Here is an 18933-nt window from a genome sequence, read left to right as displayed (position 1 = left end):
AACGTGTCTGAAATAAATCAGCCTGAGCTCAGAGAGGTGACTGTCAGTGTGTGTGTGTGTGAATCCAGACTCTGGTGGAGTACGGCTCCAACGTGACCGTCCAGAACCAGCAGGGGGAGCGGTCCTCCCAGAGCGCCGAGCGGCAGGGACACACTACCTGCGCTCGATACCTGGTCGTGGTGGAGACCTGCATGTCGTTGGCCTCGCAGGTTGTTAAACTCACCAAACAGCTCAATGAGTAAGTTACAGTATCTTTACTCTGTTACAGTTCCAGATGGAGTAGCCACAACTATTTTAAGTTTTTCAGAATAAAATAAGCAGTAGTGGGGCTGATGGTTCTACGTGTGATATTAGTGTTGCAGTGAATAGTCCTGATCCTCTCAGTGGATACTGAGGTCCTGAGAGCTGGAGTCAGTGTTCATCCTGTCACCTGTGTTTTTGTTGTGCAGACAGGCAACAGAGAGGATAGCTCTACAGAAACAACTGCAGAGACTGATGGACCCCAACAAAGCAGAGGGGACGCCCTCCAGATCACCCAGGTAACACACACACACCTATCAGACCCCCTCTTTACACACTCCTCTCTCTATAGAAGTGGCTCCCATGAGTCCTGGGTTATATTATTTTGATCGTATAGTCTAAAATAAGATTTTTTCTGTTGATGAGAAGAAACTTATATAAAACCACAGACTAAGACGAGAGGACGAGGTGTAGTAGCCGAGACATGCGAATCAAGGAAGTGAAAAACTTTTTTCTCGAGTGTCGGTGCTGGAAAACAGCACAGTCGCCACCGCAGTAGTTTCCGCCATTTCCCTCAAGAATACACAGAGTTTGGAAAGTGACGATGACCTGAGGAGAACTTAAAGTCAGCGCCCACAGGTGCTGGTGGGGCGTATAATATGAGAAATGAGCAGCGGCGGCGGCGGCGGCGACAGTAGTGAAAGCAAACGACCTCAGCAGGTGAGCAGCACAAAAGAAGCTTCTTAAATACACAACCTGAACTTTTTCTGCACTGTGGAGTCTGAGGCAGGGGGTCCACTCTTTATTATTTACTCAAATAACTACACTTATTTAATTGAAAACACTAATTTGAGCTGTAACTAAGGTCATTTCAGAGCAGATACACTTTTAACTTTTCTTAATTTGCACAGTTTTTGGGTGCTGTCACAGTTTTAGAAGAAGTAGTGATAGTGAAGTGAAGTGTAGCAGTAGGAGTTTTAGTATTAAAAAAACAGTAGTAGTAGCACTAGTAGTGCTAAAATTAATTATAAAGCAAGGACTACTATGAGTAATAGTAATATTAGTAATATTAGTGTGTAGTGGTGGTAGAAGTGGCAGCAGTGTGTGTTGTTGTTAATACTATTATCTGTTGTAATAATTCAAGACATTACACACACTCACACTCCAGCAATGTAAAGGTTTCTCCCTCTCTGGACTCCAGCTCCCATCAGCCCTCAGTGGAGGCGTGGCCAGAGATGATGTTGACAGCGGAGGGGACTCCGGGTGACGGTCATTGGTTGGTTCGTCAGGGAGGGGTGGGTCAAGACTCGGTGCTCCGGCAGCTGCTGGGGAAGGACGTGTCCGACACGCTGTGCCCCAGGGAGAGGCTGCCTCCAGCAGGTGGCCTCAGCAGAGAGGGCCCCTGTGGCCCTGGGGCCCCTGGGGGCCGCAGGACGGGGCTGGTGGAGAGGAGAGAGCTCAAACTAGCGAGACTGAAACAGATCATGCAGCGCTCTCTCAGTGAATCCGATTCAGATGGGTACCCACCAGAGGAAGGTAAAAATCAAGGAGCCCAGCCCTCAACCGCTCTGCGACCTGATAGGCCGTCCCACCTGCCAATCACAGAGGAGGAGCCGGTGTCAAATCACCTTCATTTGATGATGAGGAAGCACCTTCCCTCCTCCTCCTCCTCCTCCTCCTCAGCTGAGAGGAAGCAGACGTTTTCTCTCACTGGGTCAAAGTCAGTCGACAGCATCGGTTACAACCCGTCTCCCACCTCCAGCGACCCCGACGCCACAGACGGAAAAACACCAGACGCCTCCAGCGATCTCCACGACGCCGCCAACGGCCAGAAGGTTGCCACCAGCCCTAAGAGTGCCCTGAAGTCTCCCTCATCTCGCAGGAAGACCTCCCAGAACCTCAAACTGAGGGTCACCTTCGACGAGCAGGTCCACAAGAGCTCCACTCAGGAGGCAGAGCCGACCAAAGGGCATCATGGGAAGGAGAGGACTCCAACAGGAAGCTCTGAAAGCAAACGGCCGTTTGGGACGTTCCGCTCTATCATGGAGACGCTGAGTGGAAACACAAATCACAACAACAACAACAACAGCAGTGGTGGTCAGTCAGGCTCTGCTGTCAAACTGCCCACCTGTCAAAACTCACCTGGCAGGAAGTCAGAGAGTAAGAGCAGCCCAGGAGGAGCCAAGGGCAAGAGCAAAACCAGTAACGTTTAACCAGCCAGTGCCTACTGAAGAGCAGAGAGCACATAATGAACGAACCACGATCGAGAGCAAACAGCAGGAGGCAGTGAACATGGGAAATTTCCAGTCATAAACCTGATCTCCATATTTTCATGTTTAGAATCGGACCTCCTCCTCTGAGTGTCAGAAACACATCACTGCTGCTGCTGGAATAAACAGAGCTTACTTTTCTGAGCGGTGGCAGTGACGTCTCTGATGTTCATCGAGGATAAACCTCTATAAATGCTCTTAGAAATTATACTTCATGCTAAATCATGAGTGAGATTTCAAACGATCAACCATCTTTGGTCATTTGAAGATAAGACTAAAGAAGAAACAAGCTACAGCTTGTTTGTTTGGTCCAAACAACAGTGGTGGAAAAGCTGACTCTGCTTAATTTGTGTGTTTGCTTTGGATACAGTCACATCATCTGGTTACAAGTGGACCAGGTCTCGTAAATGAGCAGTTTGTTTATTGGACAGAGTGTTTATAACCTGTCATCCTGCCAGTTTATACAGGAGACTTCATTTGTTTGCTCACAGTAAAATAGTAAAAGTCACTTTGCATAACTACTCATCCTTTAAGACCGCACACACACTGACAATAAAAACTGTTTGTTTGATTCTAGGTTTAAAAAAAATCTAATCCATCAGTGACTATAAATTTGTCCATAATCCCTAGTTCACATCACCACCACAGTTATAGTAAGTATATACTAAACAGTCAGTCAGTGAATCATTAAAAAAAACTTAACTCATGGTCCACTTACCAACTCTTTCTGGAGCTTTAACAGGATCTCATGGTTTTCATCAGGGGTCAGCTCCAGAAAAACACAGTGAATCAACTCAAATATGAACTTTACACTCCTAAAGAATATTCAGTCAGTTTAATGTCCGTGATAACAAACTGAATTTCCACTCACTACTTCTCTTCTGTCAGTTAACATAAAGTTTCTCATGTTCTTTGCCTCAAACGTTTGACTCTTGACAGTTTTAACGAGTGAAAGACACAAAGTGAAACTGTCTGAGCTCTGTGAGTCGCTTATTTTGTTCAAATGTATTCAATGATGTTATTCAGAGACAGGAGTCACTGCAAAGTGACTGAGAAGAACCTGTGTGTTTAACAAGCCTGAAGGATGTGTTTTTATGGACAGACTGAATTAAGACTGAGTATTAATCAGTGTCCTGCAGAAACCTCACATCTCCATGATACAGTTTATTATGCATTTTTAGTTTTTTCACATTGAATTAGATTTTGTTTCTGTTCACAAAACCTTCAGAGTTCAGTCGTCCACTAAAACGAACCAAAACTATCTGGAGGTTAAAGGTTTCTGTTTCTCTGCCACTCTGTTACTGTACTCTGAACTACACTAAAGATGAACTCATGAATTATTAGTATTTATGTTTATGCACACAGTTATATGATTTGATTTTTTTTAAAAATGTGGTTATAATCATGCACGTGGTTAACGTGCACCAGCACAACAAATAGTTTTAAAACCACTGTATATATACTGTAGTAGTATTTAATTTGTTTGTTTTTACATTATATTCCACACTTTTTTTATTTCCAGTGTTATTATCTATGCAGTATTTTTGGCATGAAGTAGACGTTAGTTGTGTGATGTGTTTTTGAGACGGGGAGGTTTAAGGATGCACCTTCTACAGCGGCCAACACACAGGCCGATTATATGAACTTTAAGAGAGAGATGAAGTTGAAACAGAAGTTGAAACTTGTCATTCCATTGTAGAGATTTTACGCAGCTTTCATGAGATTGTGAACATTGACAAACTGACTCAAAGCGTGAAACTTGGAGAACTGAGGCAGTAATCTGATGCTCTGATTAGGTGTTTGAATTTCTGTGTAGCAATATGTGGTGTATGCTTTGAAATATAGCAAACAGCATGAACATATGTAGCAGGATGGCACCACATCTGCTGCATGTGTCATCAATGGCATCACTGAAAGGAGACAGAGATTTAATTAGGCTGTCTCCACCTGTTAGTACCACAGAAGGAAAAAACATTCAGAAAGTAATAATTTGGTACTTAGTGAGACACTATGGACTGCTGAATGTTTGATTTATATTTCCAATACCAATAATTTTAGTTTAGAAATACTACTGTTTAATGGCTGAGATCCCCTTTGCTCCCTTCTGTATTTTTCTGAACCTTTGGTGGTGAACAGAGACACTAAAGCCTCACTAGCAGCCCCGAGTGGCTGCAGTGGTTATTACAACTCACCATACACTAGGGTTTTTTCCAGTGGATGGCGCTAGAGGAAAAGTCAGGGTGTTAACTAAAATTACTAGGAATTATCCAACATTAATATTCAAGTCTAATATAATGGAAGTCTGGCCAGAAGTCGTCTCTTTGGTCCAAAGTGTTGGATGGACCAATGCCATTAAAATCCTAAAAGAACATGTTTAACATTTTGGGAAGTTTTCTGTATTCTAGAGTCTGATGAAGAGTTTGATTCGTATCGTGTGTTTCGTGTACGTTAACCTCTGTGACTTGTTTTAAACCAAACCAAAGACTGGTAGCAAACTGTACAAACTGTCTTAGTGTTCCTTGAAGTCACACCCACTAATGAGGCAATAATCTCCTCCTGCTTCTCATTTTAGTTTTGTCGAGTGTCACATTACAGCCTCAGCTCTCTGGTCTGTAGCTTTGGGAGAAACTGGATCATATCTGTCATGTTTCTGAGGCATGTTTACATTAATACAAATCCTGTTACTGGTCTGACGCAGCAGAATATTTCTAATCCAACCTTGTCATCAGTTTGTACAGTCTTTCTTTGACATTCCTGTGTGTGGTGAGTTCATGAATCTGCAGTTTGGATCAGTGAGATTCTGCTGTTGCAGTCTTCTCACATCTAGTTTACAGTGACCTTTCTCCAGTTTACCTTCTTTAGGTTTACACACTCTTTGTGTAGCTGTTGTCATTCTTGAGTCTGGTCGGCAGGTGATGGTGGTGGCAGTGCAGCCCAGGAGGATTTACCCGCATCTAGTCCACTAGTTCTGATTTGTTAAAGGAACAGTCCAACATTTTAGAGCCTTCCCCTGCTGCAGAGGTCTGGACACAAGGACGTCAGTGAGGTCTGACACTGATGGTGGCTGATTGTGGCTCACAGTCGGTGTTCTAGTTCATCCCAGAAGGGTTCAGGACTCTGTGCAGACCTGTCAACATCCTCCACACCATTTATCTAACAGGCTTTATTCATAGGGGATTGTCATGTTAAAACAGAAACACTGAAGAATGCAGTTGTCTAAAATATTGTATGCTTCAGTGTTCCTTCATTGGAACTAAATACCGTGCAGATTGACCCAGGTTTGATTCCCACATTGGTCACCCCTGCCTGCTTCTAGATTTGGGCCAAATCTCTACCAGGTTTTCTGTTGGTATGAGGTTTATCTTAGGGTGGGGGTGTTTCACCTGATTATTCACCCAATTTAATAATCATCTGACTGTTGGACAATCAGCTGGATTTCTGTCTGAAATTTTGACCATCTGCAGTTTGAGCAGTTCCATGGTCCAGTTTCAGTTATTAACTGTTGTGAGCGTGCTTTGATATTATTGGAGAGGTATTTTACATGTTGCAGATCTTTGTAGTTTGGATTGAGACTAATAGAAATAATAGAGATCAGATTGTCCACATCTTCCAGCCATCTGCAGCTCCATATTCTTCTGTTACTTTGGTTGAATCGCAGAAAGTGATGATTCCTCTCCCTTTCTTTGTCAGAAGTGTTTTTTGTATGTTTCAGCTGAAAAAAGAGGGTGATCAAAACTTGTAGAGTAAGTTAATGTAGCATACATTATTGATAAAATTAAACATTGTCTCTTCAGTTGTAAGAGCTTAGTCCAAATCAGGGGAAACAGCCTAAGAAAATGTTGGACTGTTCCTTTAGTAACTGGGCCTTAACGGACTCAGAGAGCTGGGTGGAAAGAAATCATGTGGGCATGATTTATCAAGTTAATACTTCACCCTAGTTTTAAGTCTTCCATTTTTACTTCACTCCCAGCTGATGTGAGGGATTGGTACTAACTGGTACCAAGTTAAATTCCAGTGATTACAGTAAGCACTTTGGAAAACATGTATATATAGCAACAGCAAGCAAATGAACAATGGCCGAATATGGTTTTAAGTTTGGCAACACTTTATTTTATGGCTGAAATGTTTCCTATAAGTCCCTAGTAGTTTCTGAGGATATTTCCTGTAAAGATCTGTGTAATTTGAATAAAATATAAACAGTATTCAGGTGGATAACTTCCAGTTAATTCATTTCTTTTGCTAAGGTGTAACCTCAGTAACAGAAAGTCGTAACTGAAACGTTAAGGAGGTTTTTCACATTCATTTAGCAGGTCTGCATTGTCTCAAAATATTGCTCATTGTCAAACAATCAGTGTTGTGTCTGTGGGGTTGAATGTGTTGATGAGGTTGTTTTTGAGAAGCAGTTTATTTTTATTAGAAGTGTCTTCATCATACCCACGCCTTCAGGACGAAGGAGAGGAGCTCGACGTTAACGTGGTGTCGTTCACACAGGAGACAAACTGAATTGTACCTGTTTGACCTGTTGTATTTTTAATGAACTGTTCAGATGGACAGTGTCGCTGCATCGACTCAGATGTTTACTCAATGCAAAAAAAAATGAATGAAATGAGACACAATATCAGTGAATGTTGGAAGAGTTTGTTGTGTTTTTTTTACTAACCAGCGTGTACAGAGACAGACGACTGCTTTTCTGTCCTGTAATTTAAACTGTTGTGAAGGTTTGAAGACAAACTGAAATAAACCGTTTCCTTATTTCTGGACTTCCAGGGTTTTTTTTTTTTGTTTGTTTGTTTGTTTTATGAGTGTGGGCAGATCTTGAATAAGAGCGTTTTGTTTTTGTTTATGTAGACTGCCATGTTAAACTGAGCTCTGAAGTTCTTGTTAATGACAAAGATGGTGGGTGTTTCAAAACTGCGACAGAACCTAAACTGTAAACAGTACATACACATATAATAATCATATAACAATCAGTGTCCTTATTGAAGCTTTGTGGAGCTAATAGTGAAGGAATGTTGTGGATACGACTCACACTTTGAAGTGTAAGGGCATTTTTGATGCCAAGTGCAGCACTGTTAATGTTCCAAAGTTTTTCAAACTTCTTAAGCTTCTTTAATAATAAATGAAGCTGTCTTTACTTTGACCAAGACCTCCTCCAACACTGTCAGAGGCCCTCTCTGGGTCCCTGGACCCTGCTTTTGACCACCACTGATCAAGATGGATGTCGTGTGTGAATTGTGCTCTCTGGTAATTTAATGGACAATACATAACGGAGCGTATATTTATTTCTGCGTGCTTCAGCGGCATCAAAAACAGTCACTTAACAGGGCAGGATTTATGGTGTTTGGGTAGCAAATTGGCCTTTGATGGTTCCCACGCAGGGTCGGCTGTTTCCCCACGGAGCCTAATGGGGTTTGCTCTAATAGCGCCCCTCAATCATCACCGCGAATATGAAACATGAGCTCTCCGGCTGACAATTAGCAAAACAACTTGAAGAGAGAGGAGGACGTGATATGTGAGGAACGCAGGATTTATCAGGATTTTCCAAACGCTCCTCGCCAGTTCATGTAACAAAAAACAAGAGCTATTTGTTTTGTTTTTTTCCCTCCCTCTTTCCTCTCTTTCCTCCTTTTCTTTGAGGGGGTGGGAGGTGAAGTTAAACTGATAAATTAGACCTCATTTATTGGACAACAATTTGAGTCGATACCCAGGGGCCTCTGCTCTGCGGTGTGGACGAGGCTCCAGAGCCGCTAATTGGTTCGCTCTGTGTGGATGGAGGAAGCGGGGGAGGGGGGTTGGTTTTTAAGGGGGCTGGGGGGGGGCATCCAGGACGAGTGGTGTGTTTGGCTGGCACTGACGCACACACACACACACTCACAGAGCGGTTGTCTCGCGGCGGACGTCCATGGCGCACGCCACGAAAACAGACGAGACAAGCTTTTGATTTGACAGCCGGGGTGGAGGGGTGGAGGGGGGGTGGAGGAGTCATGTATAGATTTTTGTGTCTGTTGTTTTGGCTTATTTGTGTGCTTCTTTTACTCAGTCAATCAAATTTAATTGACACCGCTGGGCTGGGGCTGGGGGCCCCGCGCCATGCTGGGATGACAGGCCTTTAATGCCAAAGAGAGGAGAGGAGGTTCTTCTGCCTGTGAAGGATGGAGGGGGGGTGAGGGGGTGAGGGTGGGGAGGCGGGGGCCGAGGGTGACAATTCCTCAGCCCGTCAACAGCATTAATTGATGTAACGACAGCGATGATGGATACTAATAAATACAACCTTTAAGAAAAAAGGTAATTAGATGGCATCCTGTGCAAAACGCCACCGCCGGTTCCAGACTCGCTGATAAACACCATTCGTCTTCCACGGAGGCCGTCAGACCGACACCAAGTGTCATTTACATGCTGATCAAACTCAGCATTTGCATTTTGGCCTCAACAAGGAGACAACAGAGCGTCAGGCCATGAGGAAGAAATCAGTTTACAAAGAGCCAAACTCTGCCCTCAGTGTTCTTCACTACGACCCAAAACTTCAGAGTCCTTCGCCCCTCGTCTTCTCTTGTCCAAACATGTGAACCTGTCGGCAACGAAGAGCAGATTTTACACCTGATTACAGGTGACCAAAAAGTGAAACCGGAACATTTACCCTCCAAATTTACCACAGCCCTGAACTAGACTTCTGCCCAGGCCTAAAACTAAGACCTGGCAGACTGGTACTGTCTTCAAGACCTGAAGCCATATTTTGTGCTTTAAATGACTGTTATATGTCCAGACTGTGGCTGGAGATGTTACACTTAAAATTTGAGTATTAAAGAAGCCGACATTCAGAAGTCTTATAATAACCCCCACACCTTTACCTACATTTCATGACCCATCAGTCTTGTTTTTAGTGACGTCTCCATGTTCCCTGATTCAGATCCCAGCTGTGATAAACAGGAATTATTTTTTAGTTGTTGTCTGTTTCTGTCAGTGAACCTTGGAGTCATGGCAGCTTTCAGAGCAGTGGTTTCAGTTTTAGTCGCAGGTGAAGCTGTGTCTTTAAGGTGGTGACACCATTAATTCTGTGTTTTATATCTCTGAAATCATTTTAATGAATATCACTGAGGAGAAAGTGACTGGACAATCATTTATTACATGAACAGGTTTTATTGTATTTTTTATTAGATGTGTTGTTGATGGTTTGACCAGTTATCCTCTGACAGTTCAGCCTGTTAGTGAAGTTCAGTGATTATAATTCAGCGGTGATATTGGCAGGTGAACAGATGGCATCAATACTGGGAGGCATAAGCTGAAAACTACCATCTATTGTAGTTAAATTACCCTGAGGGTTAAAACTGATGAAGCTCTGTGAACTCAAAGAGAGAAAACTCTTCATCTCCAACATGACTGAAGGAGAAATGATTTCTGATCAGGGTTTCCTCCTCTGTATTCTGTTTTTATACTAATTTTTTAATATTAATATCTCATCACTCCACACATTAACTTCCAGTTTTCTGCTGCTCAATGAACATGTTTATGTCAGAATACGATGAGTTTGACTAAATGTCCACTTACTGGATTTTTTGTTTTTACCTCATAGCCTTCATCAGACGGTTTAGTTGTTTGAGTTACAGGTGGTTGTATATATGGTTACAGATGGTAACACCCCGTCCTCTGGTGCTGGATGTGAATGTCCTCTTTGATCCTGAAATCACAGATTTTATTTTACTTTATTTTATTTTATTTTGTCAGATGTTGTTAATGTTCACTCAGAATTTAAACTAAAACCCTGAAATTAAAAGCACAAAGTGACGACAACGTCAAGAAAAGATTTAAGCAAATGTTTTAAAAAAACTAGTGTTTCCTCTACATTTTCATTTTCTTTATGTTTATGTGAGTGCACATCCTCATATTTGTTTCATGTTGTGGATATTTTCAAATATTTTAGGGGTTTACAATTTGGCTGCTTTAATACTGTAACTCATTTTTTCCACTTTTCCAACATTCAGACATTTTTCTGACATAGAGGGAGAAAACTCCTGTACTCAGACGAAAGGAAAAGATTCCTCAGCTGAACAAAAGGATCAGTTTAAAACTGTAGTGACGGAAACGTTTCCACACTTTGTCACAGACAGACAGATGGGTTTAGATAGATCTGTGGTCCCCAAGGAGGAAACATTAATACATTTATAAACATTAATACATTCATACAGAACATGACACAAATTTAAAAATCCACATCAATGTATATTATATAATGAATTGGGCCTTTTGGGTGTTTAAACAGTCATTTAGTCATCGTGTGGCCATTTTCTCATGTCATGAGATTGTTAACTAATATCATCGGTCATTTTCCTACACAGATGTTTTCATATTCCACCATCTTTACATTAAAGCAGTGTTCATTATTAGACACTGGTTGTAATAACTGCATGCCAGTGAGATGTTTTCCCATGTAAACGAAGTAACCTGAGGTGTTTCCCTGCCTTCGGTCTGTGCTGCTGTCTGCTGGTCTGTAGTTACCCTGCAGGGTCAGTGGGGGGCAGCATTACAGTTTGTAACCTGCTGCTGCAGAAACAAACAGACCTCCAGCAGCAGCAGTTTTGCTCTTTAGCAGCCGTTTGGCATTTAGCTCCTCTGTCACGTAGTCGATTTAGTTGATTGTGAGCATGAAAACAGCAGCAGCACCTTGTTAAAGTGTTTGTTCGGCCTTCAGACTCTTTGTCCCCGGAGGACGGACTCTCTGAGAGCACGTATCATGAATAACCTGCAGTAAACTGGTGTCTTATTTTAATTTTCCTGCCTCTGTAATTGACAGTGGGCTCAGTTTCCTTGCAAGTGCAGAAACAGTTTGTGACCCCGGAGACGAGGCCGATCGTTGATGATGTTCTGTAAAATGTCAGAAATACACGAGTGTTACACTCAGAGAGATGATTGATTTTTTCCCCCCCAATTTCTCCAGAGTTGAGTCTGAGAGGAGGCGAGAGGTTCTCAGCCGAGATGTTCTTTAATAAACGGCTGCTTTCTTCTCCTCATGACTGAAATAACTACAGAGAGAGAGAGAACATCTCGTTTACATTTGTGAGTTTAACATGAATCCAAACTGTTCCCAAACTGTTCCCAAACCGTTCCCAAACTGAAGCCGTGAATGTTCCTGAGGGTCTGTAATCTCTGGGTTATTATTCATCTTGAGCAAGACAGGTGTAAAAGGTATAAATATGCAGCTTTCTCTAAGTTTAAATAGAATAATAATTTCAGGATGTATATGTGTTATAGTGATGTTTGTGGAATAAGAAGTGAGTTCATCCACAGGGTGGGGGTCGTAGTTTAGTCTTCTGGTGTCGCAAAACCCTGTTCTACACTAAAACCTGGTGTTTATTGTCGACGTCTGAGATTGCTAAAACTTCTCCAGTTTTGTGAAAAAAGGAGGAAAAAAAGCTCCAGTATCACAACACTAAGAGAAAAATATCCAACTTATGAAGCCGTTTCTATCTGGAATTAAATCAGAGAAACATTATTTTTTAAAACATGTTGAGGAAAAAGAATAGAAATCAGCTTGTTTTCCTGTGAAAGTACCCTGCAGGTTGACTTCACTGGACTCAAGAAAGATAAAACTTTACTTAAAAAATAAAACAGGTTGAAGTAATGTTGCTCTACCTGGAGAATGTTTTCACTTGTTTTAAGAAAATAAGACTCCAAGGATTCAATTACAGAAAAAATGACTCTGTAAGAAGATCTTTTTGTGTGAAAATGGACTCCAGTATGCCAAATCACCAAGTGTTTTATGGTGGACTTTTCCTTTAAATAGAGACCATAGATCACAGCACAGATCCTCACGTCATAAAATTTGGGGAGCTGAGAGGATTTTGTCTGTCAGTTATTGTTTGAGCAGAGACTCAAACCTCTGATCGCTCATTCTCTCTCAGTCCGTTACCTCCTCCTGAATGAAATAATAGTCAAATAAAACTCTCTCATTTCGCTGAGGGGTCCTCCGGGAGTCTCTTAAGGGCCCCTGAGGGTCCCCAGACCCCACTTTGGGAGCGGTCGGCCAGGCCCACGTTTACAGGCTGCGGTAATGATGCTTGTTTGTCCGGCGGTCTGTAAATCACACCGACATTAGAGCTGTCACAGGATCCACTGGAGACACAGCAGACCATCACTAATACCCCCGAACCCTGGAGACGCTCCCTGCCGGATCTATAACACCAGCCAAAAAAACCAACAACAAACAACAAAAAGTGAGCCTGCAGAGGAGACAAAAGTAGTTTTAAACTGATACAGACCATCTTTAACAAGAACCTCTGGAGGTGCAGCTGCAAATTACACAGCTGATCATTTAGTTCATTTTAAACTGAGGAAGGGGAAATGTATCTGTGGTTACATTTCCTTTCTCTCTGTTGTCTTTTGTTAATGTCACCACGTTGGTTAGCAGCTCAGTCAAGAGTCTCAGAGTTCAGACCCAGCTTCAGTGTTCCAAGATTTAACAGACAAAAACAGACTCTCCTCTTGTGACATACAACCCCACATGTCACTTGTGCAGCAACTTAGTCCGACCTATAGAATCGTTTTATCGCCAGGTGACCTCTAGTGGCCAAAGCAATAATGACAGAAGCAAAGGAGGAAGTCAGGTGACGTAGTGTGAAGAGTAAGAAGGTTCTGATTGGGAAGGATGGACTTTGACTCAGGAGACTGCTGTTTGGTTCCCTGATTAAACCAGTGATCTGTGTTGTTTCTTTTATCCATGACCTTAACCATGTTTTTATTATCGTAACCATGACAACGAAGGTTGTCTGATATTAAAGAAGAACTTAGTTTGAGTTGTTTCTGTGTCTAAACCTGACCAAACCACAGTGACAGGTTCATAAACTTAACGGCGTGTTATGAACCACTGCGACGAAGGCACAGTGTACTACTACCATGCATTTATTATTGTAACTATGACGACCAAGGTAAGGTCCACCTGCCACTGGCATTATTTCAGATGCTCCTGTGGGTCGTGGGGACAAACGACCAGTATAATCTTTCAGGTTGAAGGACTTCAATCAGAGTGTAGAACCTGAACCACCCTGAAGCTCAAGTAGTTCAGTTTTTACCCAACCAATTAAAGAGTAAGTTCTCCAACTGGAAGGAAAACTGCCCAGTTTGTACCTTCGCCCTTCACCTGACTAAACCCAACTCTTTGTGCCAGATTTGAGACCCAAACCCGACCTGAGACCAGAGGCTGCATAGCTGCTTTCTTTATCCTTCACTGACTGTTTGCCAAATCCAACCCGACCCCGAGCTTTACACAACAAAATAACCCAGAACCCTAAACTTTGTTTGGATTGATCGTGTTCAGGTCAGTCTGCAGAACTTTAAATTCTCCTCTCTCTCCCTTATCATTAACCATGCTCTCTCTCTCAGTCTCTGTAGGTGAATTTGTTGTTTCCTCAGACAGAAATCACCTCTTTCTCTCAGGACTGAATCCTCCTGCAGAGTCTCCAACAACCTCCCCACCCTCGGCGGTGTTTTGTCTTTATTTTCTGCAGCGTTCTTCATTCATTACAGCAGCTTTACTGGGAGACGAGCACCTTTTATTGGCACTGCTGCCTGTAAAATCGGTCAGAGTTGGCCGAGAGACTAACCTTTAAACAGAGAGAGAGAGAGAGGGAGAGTTTGTTGGACGTTCAGACAGTAAACAGGAAGCAGCCCACGAATACACAGTCATTATTTCACACACACACACACACACACGACTGCAGATAGATACATTTTCTGCACTCTGCACTGTGTGTGTGTGTGTGTGTGCTTTGATATTTATTGGGAAGCGACGGCTCCTTTAACCTCGCCCATCGACCGCCCAGCGCTCCCATTAAGGCTGACTGGGATGTCCACAGGGAGAGAGGATGGGAGAGTGTGTGTGTTTTGGAGGGGAATCTTTAAAAGGCAGGAGGTTGTTGGTTGGAGTGTTTATGAGCTGATATCTGAGTGTGTTATTTATAGAGCAGTGTACATGTTGTAAGTACAGTCATGTGCAGCCTGAGCTCAACAGAGGAGAAAACCAGGTCTTTATTTCACTTTATTACCAGAGAGTGGCCTTTATTTATAATTAGTGTTTGGATAAAGAGTCATTTAGTAAGAAGCCTCCTGTCTGATGTTTACTGTTGATACGACCTCAAATCATTTAGCAAAATATGCTTTTCCTTTTTTTCCAAGAGTGAGATGAGGATCGATATCAGTGAGAAGCTAACTGTCCCTGCTTCAGTTCAGCTGTTGGTGAGGAAATGCTTCATTTTATACGTCCTGTATTTTCCAGCTAATGTCCTGGAAACCTTCCTCATAATTTCCTGAATAATTAGGAGGTACTGATCCGTAAATCACTGAGGTGTTTCCACAGTTTGGGACTAAATGTAGAAAATGTTCTTGAGATGTTCATTGAATTTTTAAGAAAAATAAAAACTATGGAGTCAATAGAACAAAAATCAGTTTCCCAGAAAGACTGAAAAATATTCTAGATGTGAATTCGTCCTGGTTTGGTGATCAGTGAATATTAACTGAAGGAACATTATGCTGCAGGTTTTCAGCTGCAGTGGAAATTCCTTGGTGTTGTGTTTCAAACTGATGAGGATCAACTGATAAAACGAACTCAGTTGTTCAACTTACAAACATGTTTCTGCCTAATGTCGACAAACCAGACCAGTAAAAGAAAGTGACTCAGTGTTGAACATTGTCTAACTAACAATTAAAAATCAGTCTTTCCAGGAAACTCTGAGTTTGTTAACTATTTTTAACCGATCCACTACATGATTCCAGAGTTTTTGGGTGTTTTGTCTTTCTTGAAATGGCAGCTAATATTTGGGAGGTGATGGGGAAAGTTTCCTGGAAATTATCTGGAAAATAAAATAAAGTGTTACCACTTGTGGTAATGAGTGTATAAACTGGAGCGATAATAATCAACAGACGTGAATATTATTATTATTACTCAGCCACAGAACCTCCACAGATGGTTACACTGAATATCACAAATCAGACTGATGTCAGCATAAATATTACATTATACTTTTTCAGACAGAAAACTTTGACTAGATAACTTTTTATTTTTCCGTAGTGATCTAAATCAAACAAACTTTATTTAAATGTCATCTTTCATTCAGCTCAGTGCAACTCAAAGTTCTTTACAGATGATCGACATGACGTGTTTGTGTAAGTCCAACTTCAGTGTTTGAGAAGGCTTTGGTATCAGTACCAGTGTAACAGCAGACTGGCACTGGTACCAAAACACTAATATTAGCATGTTGCTAGCTTGCTCTCTCTTTCACCATGATAACTCCTCAAAGAGCTTTGTTGTTGGGAACTCAGCTGTTCTCGTTCAGTAGGCTGATGGAGGACTGAGCAGACGCTGACCAGCAGGGGGCACCAGCTGTGACTGTCCCTTAGTGTGTTGAGTCCACAGACGTCCAGTGTAGAGAGAACATTGCCAGATTTGATCACAGTTGTGGTTTTCTCCGTCACTTCCCCGGGCAGAAGGGGCAGGAGTTGTTCTTGCTGGACTGCAGCCACACCCGGATGCAGTCTTTGTGGATGGTGTGGGTGCAGCTCAGCGGGTGGCGGCTCTCTGGATCCACAGGGTTCTGGCACATCAGGCAGAGTTTACGGGCCCCGGCGCCCTGACCTCCGCCCGGTGCCGCTGCTCCGGCTCTCTGCTGGGGAGGGACCGGTCTCTGGATCGGGCCCGGGGGCATGGGCCGGCTGATGGGCCCCGGGGCCAGCCTCTCGTTCTGTGCCAGCTTGAGGCCGACCTGCTCGATGACCTCCTCCATGGACATGCCAGCCAAGGTGCCGCGGGAGCTCTTCACCTGCTGGAGCAGGTGAGTCAGCTGGGCCTTGTTGCATTGTGGGAACCTGGACCCGAGCTTCTCCAGGACTTTGTCGAGTTTGCCGGCAGGGGCGGAGGTGGCGGTAGTAGCAGCAGTGGGGGGAGGCGGTGAGGGAACTACAGGGTGGATGGGTTGAACAGGGGGGGATGGCGACAGGCTGGGAGGGGGCGTCACCCTCGCTGCTGCTCTGATGTGGGGCTGGAACTGAGTCTGGGCCGGCTGGTGCTGCAGCGGTGGTGGGGGCTGGAAGAGGTGTTCGGGGGGCGTGTGGTGTCGTGGGTGGGGGTAGCGGTGCCGGAACTGGGCGCGGTGAAGGGGCTGGTACTGTTCCTGGTAATAGTTTGGGTGTCTCTGCGGAGGGAGGGGTCGGGGCGCGGGGTTTGGAGGAGCAGGGGACACGAACTGTGGCTGCACCAGAGACTGCATCAGCTGACTGAATCTCAGGTCGGCCTGTGGGAGGACAGAGGCACAGCTGTGACTCAGGACACTTCAGGTAACTCCACATCATCAGCACTCATTCACTGTTTTAAATAACAACAATCAATCAACTTCATCGATGACGCTGATTCTAAAAATCTGTTGACGTGGAACGTTAGTGTCGACACGTCGTATAAATCCATAAAGGAGGAACTATCTAAAGCTTGTTACTGCAGTGCAGGAGGTGCTGCTCCATGTCGTACCATGGGGACCTGCGGCAGAGACGGCACGTTGATCCTGGGGAGGGACTCTAAGTCTCGACCCTGCTGGAGCTGCTGCAGAACCTCCTGGAAGCGGCTCTGGAGCTCGGCCTGGCTCCTCCGGACCGCAGCTTCCTTCTTCTCCCACTTCTGCCTCTCATGAGGGAACTGCTGAGGAAACTCCACCCTGAGAGTGTTCAGGTACTGTCCCACCTGCGACAGGTGAGGACACGGTCAGCGTGAGAGCGGCCGCAGGGCTTCACGCTCCATTAACTACTGAAATCCATGCTGTGTGTACCTCTCTCAGCCAGCCCTCGATGCGAGTCATGGCGACTTCCCTCTGCTTTTCCACGGCAGCCTTCTCGTCCTGGGAGGCCAGCAGGTCGGCCTCCTGCGCCTCCTTCCTCACTCGCTCCATCTCCTGCCTCAGCTCCTCCAGCTCCGCCTGCCACCTCCTCTGCTCCTCGCCCTGCTCCTCTGTGAGCGCCGTCAGCTTCCTCTCGCTCTCCTCCAGCTCCTTGGCCAGCCTGATCGACAGAGGAAGAAGAAGAAGTTCAGATATTAAGTCCAAGGTGACGTCTTCTTTTGTCTGAACAAAAACCAAAAGCAACAAAAGCAGGAACCAGATTTTCTTCTTGATAAGTGACTTAATCATTTAGTTAATGACCTGTTCCTCTCCTCCTCTGCTCTGTTCTTCTCTGACGTCATCTCTTGTTTTTTAGCTAAGAAGTTCTTCCTGGCAGCCTTGGAGTTGTTGAGCTGCAGTTTAACTCGCAGAGACTCCAGTTTGTCGAGCAGAGCCTGAGGACACAGTCACAGTGTGGCGTTAGAGCGTCTCTGTGGTTCTGACCACAGTACCTTCACAGTGTGTCGGCCTTCACCTGGTGCTGCCGCGTGGCCTCCTCCTTCTTCTTCTGCAGCTGTTGCTTGTGTTTCTCGTGCGCCACCTCCTCCTCGCCCTGCTTCTTCGTCAGGTCGTCGTACTGCTGCGACAGGTGGGTGCTGTACTCCAACATGGCGGCGACCTGGCTCTCCCAGTCCGGCTCCGTGTTGACGCCCAGCTCCTCCGTGGTGCTGTCGGTCTGCACGGCCTGAACCCTCTGCAGCAGGTCTGAGAACAACGAGGGGACAGAGGGACTGAACTGTGGAGAGATTACTTCAAACCTCTGGGTGGGCTCTTCTGTACAGGGAGCCACTGAGGCTCATGGGTATTGTAGTGTTTAAAGACAAGAACAGGATGCATCAAGTTGGTGTTTAACTGCCTGATATTTTCCAGCTGTTATTTAACTCTCTATAATTCAGTGTTTAGTGTTTAAAACAAAGACTGGAACACAGAATCCTCTTGTTCAACTAAACTTAATCTACATTTCTGAACTAACTGAGCAGCTGAACACACTCACACACTGTACTTTACCAACAAGGCTGATTCTGATTTTACCTTCCACTGTCATGTTAGCTAGCTCCAGCTCCAGCTCCTTCTCCACCTCCTCCTCGGACTCCACCTCCTCCTCCTCCTCCTCGGACTCGGACTCTAACTCCTCCTCCTCCTCCTGTGTGAGATGCTGGGCTTCTTCTCCTGAGGCCATGCTCACAGTTTCCCCGCTAACGTCCATGCTAACACAACTACTTACCTGAAACTAAAAATTAAACGACGCTAAGTTACGTTTTCTGAGCCGCTCAGAGCGCGTTAGCTAAACAGCTAATTAACTCTGTGTCTCTGCTCTAAAATTAGATTTATAATGAATATTTTAACTTCATTAGCAGCTGTTAACGTCCAGTTCACAGCTGCCGCCAGAGGTTTGCTCACTACACGGAAGTGACGGTGTGTCACTGAATATGATCCGACTGAAACACTTCGTCTATCCACAGTGGCTCCGACTCAAAGATCGTCTATGTTCATGTTTTTAGAAAACTTTATTG

The 18933-nt window shown here is 44.2% G+C and overlaps 2 protein-coding genes across 2 annotated transcripts in view; one reads left to right on the top strand and one right to left on the bottom strand.

Annotated features, from left to right (window-relative positions):
• Positions 1–7270, top strand: part of sncaip (synuclein, alpha interacting protein) — a 15741-nt gene extending 8471 nt beyond the window's left edge. Inside the window, exons 10-12 of the mRNA XM_018663600.2 lie at positions 69–238; positions 450–539; positions 1442–7270. Of these exons, the coding sequence (XP_018519116.1) occupies positions 69–238; positions 450–539; positions 1442–2453 (1272 nt within the window). The 3' untranslated portion in view covers positions 2454–7270. The remainder of the gene's footprint in view (positions 1–68; positions 239–449; positions 540–1441) is intronic.
• Positions 7271–15409: 8139 nt separating this feature from the next.
• rnf214 (ring finger protein 214) lies at positions 15410–18895 on the bottom strand. The gene is made up of 6 exons (XM_018663566.2): positions 18452–18895; positions 17895–18124; positions 17681–17814; positions 17312–17540; positions 17017–17226; positions 15410–16786 (listed from the first exon to the last, which is right to left on the bottom strand). The coding sequence occupies exons 1-6, from the start codon at positions 18624–18626 to the stop codon at positions 15968–15970; spliced, it is 1797 nt and encodes a 598-aa protein (XP_018519082.1). The 5' UTR covers positions 18627–18895; the 3' UTR covers positions 15410–15967.
• Positions 18896–18933: the final 38 nt, after the last annotated feature.

This window comes from Lates calcarifer, linkage group LG13 (genome assembly GCF_001640805.2).
Source record: "Lates calcarifer isolate ASB-BC8 linkage group LG13, TLL_Latcal_v3, whole genome shotgun sequence".
Taxonomy (NCBI): domain Eukaryota; kingdom Metazoa; phylum Chordata; class Actinopteri; family Centropomidae; genus Lates; species Lates calcarifer.
This window is presented reverse-complemented; position numbering and strand designations above follow the sequence as displayed.